The sequence below is a fragment of the Cryptotermes secundus genome, unplaced genomic scaffold (genome assembly GCF_002891405.2).
Source record: "Cryptotermes secundus unplaced genomic scaffold, Csec_1.0 scaffold3999, whole genome shotgun sequence".
NCBI classification, from domain to species: Eukaryota; Metazoa; Arthropoda; class Insecta; order Blattodea; family Kalotermitidae; genus Cryptotermes; species Cryptotermes secundus.
This window is the reverse complement of record NW_019745187.1, coordinates 2,449-10,225: the sequence shown is the minus strand read 5'-3', so window position 1 is coordinate 10,225 and position 7,777 is coordinate 2,449. Positions and strand designations below refer to the sequence as shown.

Genomic DNA, 7,777 nt, shown 5'->3' with positions numbered 1-7,777 from the left:
AATCAATATTAATATTGTTCTCCTACTTCCTTATGAACTTCAAAGTAACTACTTTCCAAGAAGCTTCCCCAATAAAATGTTCTGCCACTTCCTCGATTTGACTGTGCTAACACTATATGACCTGCATAAATCACAAAGATCTTCATTACATAACATTCTAAATTGTACATTTAATTCGTCTCTCTCAGGTTGAAATATATCCTTAGTATTCTGTTGTAGAACCAGGTCCCCGGGGGTATAACTAAGCCACCCTGTCACTGGGGGACATAAATACAGGAACCTGGTCATCCAGATTGGGGGGTTGGATACAAGTCTGACGACCTTGCTCTGTAAAAAAATTTTGTTGTGAAATCTAAAGAAGTGAAAGCTGGACATCAAATCTGTAGCCTCTTCTAAGGAAGGCTATGGCTCAAAAAGGGGTTGTTTTGCCAATGTTGATGAACATGATGATGGTGGTGATGTCCTTTCAACAGAGTATGAGACCACATTATCTAGCCATACAAAACAACTGGTAAAAACTGTCTCATTTATTTTAGTTGTCAATTATTTGAGGAAGACAAAATCTTCCTAACTGAATGATAAGAAACATTTCCTTAGCTTCTTCTCCTCCAAGCTGGGATAGCTCATTCAGTGTAGTGACAATGCCAAAGGCTGGAAGACTAAAAAATAAGGGTTCGACACCTGGTGGAGGTAGAGATTTTTCTCTTTGCCACTATGTCCAGACCAGCTGTGAAGTCCTTCCAGCTGCCTATAAAATGGGTACTGGATGAAGCTGGAGCATGAAGCAGACTACTAACATCCATCTAGTGTCAAGGTTAATAATCTATGCAGCTATATCTCCATTCCCAAACACATCATCATCGGCCTCATTTAAGACTGTTACAGTTGACTAATTTTTAAATATCTATAAACAACTTATAATCTTCATGTAACATTCACTTATATGTTTCTAGTGAAATAAGAACATCATTTACTTATGATCTATTTCTATTGCAACAGGAGAGCAAAAGAAATATCTATTTTGAATCTGCCTGATGGCAATACCTCATACATAAAATGAACTGTACAGCCATATAAATTGACTCTCACCCAATAAATATACTGTGAAACAGGATCAAATTCAACAGCCTTAATGTTCTTCACACTATGGATGGGAAGGACTACATCAGGACAGTCATCAGTGTCGGGAAGTAAGCGACTCAGCGAATTCTTCTGACCAAACAGGAGGAAAGATCTTGGTCCTGTTAAACAAATATACATATGTGAAAGACAGAGACAATGTCTGTATTTATACCCTGACCAAAATATTTACCCTTCTATATACCAAATGAACATTAACAAGTAAACACTGATATGACCTGTGTTATGCACTGAGCATTATAATTTCTCTGACATGATAAAAAAAATGTTAATAGTCAGTGAACAACCACTGGAAAGATGAAGGACATGGCTGACGGGCCATGAGAGAAAATATATAGTAGATGGCTTGTACAAGTAACAGAGCCAGGACAGCTCAGTCAATATAGTGATTACACTATAGGCTGCCTAACTGAGAAATCAGGGTTTGATCCCTAGCACAGGATTTATCTTCTCTGCAGCATGCAGTCTGGCTCAGAAGCACATTCAGTCACCTGCCCAATAGATAACAAACAGTAAAGCAGCCACAGCATGAAGCTGAGTATTCATCTTCACCCATTGCTGAGGTTAAGAATGTGTGGGGCTATACCTCAAGTCCTCCAGGCACTCTCATGGCGCAGTAATTAATTCAGCACAGGGACATTATTTATTTTGGCTCATAGCAACAGATACAAGAAATCGCTTCTTTAAAGTGATAATTACTGGGATTAATATTAAATTCAAAAGGACTGAACATTAAATTCACTGTAATATTTCTAGGAGTAAATTTAATCTCCTTCCACAGACATTTTCTAGTTTTATTGCACATTCATACCCACCGTCACTGAAAAAGTACCTGTTAATAATTTTATCATATGAAATTCAAATTTTAGAGAATAATCGGATGTCTCATGGAAATACGCTAGGTTGCACAGTTTATCAACTTGCCTATACACGTCTTGTTACCATCTCCAAGCGTGTAATGAGTGGGGCAGCCACAGTAATGTGTATTGGACTGCCTGCTGCTTGCTAATGGAGGCAATGCTAAGCAGAGATGTGAACACCCGCCGTTCCCTACAGCACACTGATTCCAAGCTGACTGTCGTGAAGTGTGAAAAACAAGAATATCTGTGATGAATTCCAGCTTGCTGTGAATGATGGTTCTATTTGAACCATTTGTCTTGTTGGCTCGCTCAATGATGCCAGTTTTCCAGTCTGCCCAGTAGATGTAATCCTGCAAATAATTTTGCAATTACTTTTAACTCCATGGCAAAGACTATGTTGAAAAGTTTATAATTACTCAGTTAATGAAGATAATTTCAGCATTTAGGGAACGTGATGGTCCATCATCATGTTCCTGAAAGTTCACATTGAATGTACCAGAAGGTCTTTAAATGGCATATCGAACAATTTGGGGAGGTTTGGGATATCTATGTCAATAAAGTTCAATGAACATGGGTCTGCTGTCCTGATATTTCACATCTAATGCTATTCAGTGTATTTTTTTTTATGAAATTTGGCATCAGAGGTTAACAATGAAAGCAGTAAAGTGAATTTCATTTCTGTCAATGTTAGTCCACTACAATTCCTCTTTAACAAAAAGATCAAATACAACTTTAATCAAAATATGTCAACACAAAAATGTGAGGGTGGGGGGGAAGGAAGAGAGACATAATGGATGAGGAAGCAGTGTGACAGGAGTAAGAAATTTGGTTCTTGGGTAGCGCAATTATGTAGAAAAATAAAAAGAATCACAAGAAAAATACATTATACAAATATTATGTTTCTGGACATTATCCATCATCCTGTCTTTATCTAAAAACACCACCCTGTTTATATTTCAAAACACAAACAGGGTGATGGATAATTTCCAGAAACACAATATCTGTAATACTATACCATCGTCACAAACTTTTAGATCTTAAAATACACGATGTTTGATGTTCTGAAGGCGTTCCTCTGGGATGTGATATGTACCGATATCTTGAAGGAAACTGCTGCCTCCAGCTTAAGAGTATAAGATGGAGATGAGAGGTTCTACTTACCGAACCACAAGATATGACAATCTAGAAAACCATAATCTTCAAAAGAAAAATACTTTTTTTCACTCAGGGGTTGACCATAAATTTAATTCTATTATGACCCTTATTTATAATGAGCTGCTAATCTTAATCAAATTTAAAGAGTATAATTGTAATACATCTGCCCCCTCACTATTAAGTTCATCTGAATATAAAACAAATCAACAGGTGTAATTACATGATTATAAGCATGTGTAACTTTTTCAGTCCGAGAAAAGATCGACACGAGACTTGGGACAAATTTTGAGGCCTGAGATGAGAATGTTCTGTAATGTTCACTGTAATCAATGTTTATAATAGTAACCACTTTGTAATATTTCACTAGTTACCATTTTTGACATCAGATCCTGCTTCAAAGAAAAATGTTCACAAATAATTGTATTAAAAGATTGATGGTCCAAGTCCTTTTCCATCATGGGAAGAACAAGAAAGAGACAGATTATGACATGCTGATTCATACTGATGTTACTATTATGATTCTGATGGATCAAGTAGTTTACTTCATATGACAATTCTTGAAATCTGACACTGAAAAATCAGTTTTAAAATTTAAACAGAATATTTTCTTTCTTGATTGAATCTGGACAATTTTAGACTTAAAAAATCCTACATAATTCATTTAAATCCACAATTAAAAGTTTTAGATCTCAGTTATAAATTTCTGAAATAAACTAGAGACTCAGGTTTTCATGATTGTGGAAATTTGAAATGTGGTCTTCTACACAGAAGATGAAAGCAGATGATTTGTTGAAAGCACTGATAACCAGCCATAAGACTATACAGCATCATAACCCAAAAGATGATATACAGGGTTTCTTACTGTTCTGATGGTCTTACCAAGTACTGAGTTAATCCAAATGGCTTCTCTAAATTCTCACTAATAACTACAGCTCTCTCCTTTCCAGTCAGGTCAGAGCTCTCTATCACACGCTGTCCCAGTTCTGTCCAGTAGAGGCGATGCTGAACATAGTCTATTGTCAAACCATTGGCACGTCCCACCTTTGCTACTATAACGGTACGGCGTGTGCCATCCATAGCGGCCCTCGAGATACAAGCTTGAGAACCCCAATCGCTCCAATACATGTATCTGCAATATATTACACAATACAATGTATTTTAACAGGTTTACTAACTCCACGGGGCAGAATCCATCTTGAGAAGCTAACAGATTCTCAGCTACTCAGTAAACTTCCCACCTTTTATTAAACCAGACAATTCACTACCACCTTCACATCAGTCTGCCACTGGAACATATACTGAGCCAAATAAATCCAGTTCACATTCTTGAACCCTATTTCTTTAAGATCCATTTTAATATTGTCCACTTAAATAATGTATTCTGGAAACAAAAACTTCAACTTCATCAAAAATGTAAAGAACTACGAAACCAAGACTCACCCTTCTCTTGGATCCAGTGCCAAACTGCGAGGTTCATCTATGTCTTTCCATATTAGAACTTTCCGAGAGCGTCCATCTAATCCAGCAACTTCAATTCTCTTGCTACCCGTATCAGTCCAGTAGATATTATGAGCTACCCAATCCACAGCCATACCTGTGCACATTTACAGCATAGAAATATAGTGAAATTCCTATTCAGGGTCTATGACATGAGGTCTCTTACAATTAAATTTCCCTTGTTCCAACTCAAATACAGCAGTGTTACATATCATTTACATACAACCTCCTCATTTTAGTATTTAAACCTGTTACACCCAACTATAATTGAAATTTGGATCTCATGAAAATGACTATAAATCTTTATTTTATGCAGAACTAAAGGACCAAACAGCAATAAACCAAAGCTACAGGCATGTAATTTTGAGGTGTATTTCTTCTTTAATCAGTGATATACAATGGAAGGACAAATATACCATTATGTGGAACTTATGCATGGGTTAAGCTTCATAAAGATCTGTGAGATTATATTATACATTAAACACATTGTCTACAAATTAGAAATATAATCAACATTTTTCCTAGTGCTACTACTGCTGCTACTTTCGTAGTATTCAATGACGTCAATGACTTCCCGAAGCTTCATATACAAGAAAGAAATTTACTCTGATATTTGTACATAAACAGAAAATAAAAATTTTTTAAACAATAACAAAAACATCTGCATACCTTCTGGTGAATCCAAGCCAAATTCAACGATCTTCTGCATATCTGAACCGTTCATAAAGGCACGGCTTATAGCTTTCACTTTTACATCTGTCCAATAAATGCGGTTCTCATTGATGTCAAAATCCAAAGCACTGAAGGAGAATCATATTATTAAATTTTTTTGCATTTTATATACCATCACACACTTTACTGCACAAGGAATTTGTCCTGTTTCATTATGTACTGCTCTTTCTGAATACTTCCTTCTCTGTGCTGTGTTCCAGACTCAATATGAGGAAGAAGATGGAGGAAGGAAGAGAAGAAACAAGACAGTGGAAGAGAAATAGTTGGATAAAGGGAATGAGAAACACAGGGATGATGTCGTGCTTATTTAATTATGTAATCAGTATCTGTCTATGTAATACCAAATGAGTGAACAATAAATACATAAATAATAAATTGGAAAGGATACGTCATGCAGCAGAGACGACCTAAGAAACCAGCCTTGTAACCGCCCCATTGAAATCCCCCCCCCCCCCGTTTTTTATTTCAGTAACTGATAAGAGTTGAAAATAAGAATTTATGAAGAAACAAAGGTTTAAGACACACTGTCAGAACAAGGAATAGGCAATGAGCAGATAGACCAAACTTGTGCGGACAAGGACATCTGCTAGTCCTTGTGTCCAAGCATCTGGTGTTATTTTCCAAAAAGGAAGAAATGATACTTCAAGAAACCCCACTGAGTTTCTTTAGAAATTGAGAATTTGACTTACAGCGGCAAGCCACTTTGAGAATTCGAGATGTGACAGTTTCTACCAGCTGTAAGTCAAAAGTGGGAGTGTCAGGAGATCATTAGCGACCCCTCATAAGTTGCATCGCTGTCAATTTTGCCATTTGGTCTCTTAGGGCAAAATTCCCTCAAAAACAATCTGTCATTGGCCAGAACCAAAATTAAGCCAACTCATCTTATTTGAATCAGCCTATCAGGGAAGTTAGGAGGAGAGGAGAATAGGCAGATACAACTCAGTTAGGACCTCTGACTCGGCAGAGAGTTCAGTCTAAGATTTTTAGTCGTCTATCAACTTTAGAACTTGGCAGAGGCAAACCCTGCATCACACGCGCTAAAGTACAGAATTCTGTTCCTACTGACTCATAAAGAGATTTAGCTTAATCCATAAGTGGACGGATGTAAGTTGAGCTTATCAAGTGCAATTTCTGCAAGTGTAACACCAGCTGCTTCTAAGCCGAAACTAAATCAGATTGTGTGAATTTATACAGCCGAGTATCTTTAAGAAAAACAATAAAGTGTTGTAGTGGTACAGTGAATTGTGTTGGTCAGAGGTGCTTCACCCTGACCCGTATCCGACCTGAAGAGAGATTCATCTCCACTAGCTAGTCAAACCCATCGCCAGCTTTCACATGCTCACGCCTTCCCCCCCCCCTTACGATGAATCGTAAACAGTCACTAACTGTTTGCTGGCACCCATATCATCAGGTCCCATCCTGAAATTCAAACCCCCAATAATCTCAACAGAAGGAAGAAGCAGTGGAGCCGGGTCACGCCGAAACCAGTCATGACCTAGCAACTTCAGCAGCGGCAACACCAGGTAGGGCAGCGTCAGAGTGCTCATCGGAGCAGAGGGGCTGATCGTCATTGACTCCCGCTCCCTGCACTACTATTCAGACGGAGCCGCAGGCAAAAGGGCAACAAAGGGGCGGCTATAACGCCAAACGTGTAGGTGAACGTGACAGTAGTTATAAGTAGCGACCTACTTGTGGGGCTTGAAGCCTCAAAGGAGAAGCCGGTAATAGCCTGGCATTTACCTGAAGGAACTGAAGAAAACCACATAATCTCAGGAGGAAGAGCAAAAGAAGATGGCTGGAGAGACACCGAAAAGAAAGAAGGTACAACTGTATAATGACCTAAAAATTTACTCCAATAATACACAATAATAAAATTATGAAATGTATTCCAGCTCTGAAAGAAAATGCTTCTGCTGAACGTATGGGGGGGGGGAAACTTCTGATAAATCTACAGTGGAAAATATGTTTCTGATGAATGTGTGGTAAAACTACAAAGACAAAAACAACTCCATCTAGTGTGACTATTTAAGTTTTATCACTTGAAAACTCAACACCCTTACATGTTTCGATCCCTACGGATCATCCTCAGAGGGCATCAAAACTTTTTCCAGAAACTACTATTACAATAGGTGTTAAATTATATACATACACATATAATGTCTGAAATACACAATGGTCAACTTTTCACAATCACAGCAGCCTTCCTGGTATTAAAATTTTTAAAGTTTTTTAAAAACTTTGTTGTTTAAGATTAAAATTTATAAACCATGCAGGTTCGTGTCAATTCTCCTATCGTCTTTCTTGGAGGTGGCTGATCTTGTGCCGCCTGTCTACCTTGCGAAAGGAGATTCTTAGTATTGTCCGTGTTTGTTCATGGCTTTCTGTTGACACTT

The 7,777-nt window shown here is 37.7% G+C and overlaps 1 protein-coding gene across 1 annotated transcript in view; it reads right to left on the bottom strand.

Moving 5' to 3' along the window:
- Positions 1-1,089: 1,089 nt before the first annotated feature.
- Positions 1,090-7,777, bottom strand: part of LOC111875101 (low-density lipoprotein receptor-related protein 6-like) — a gene marked incomplete at both ends in the record, with an annotated part of 8,413 nt that continues 1,725 nt past the window's right edge. Inside the window, 5 exons of the mRNA XM_023871164.1 lie at positions 1,090-1,241; positions 2,065-2,350; positions 4,035-4,284; positions 4,596-4,749; positions 5,322-5,452. Coding sequence (XP_023726932.1) covers positions 1,090-1,241; positions 2,065-2,350; positions 4,035-4,284; positions 4,596-4,749; positions 5,322-5,452 — 973 coding nt within the window. The remainder of the gene's footprint in view (positions 1,242-2,064; positions 2,351-4,034; positions 4,285-4,595; positions 4,750-5,321; positions 5,453-7,777) is intronic.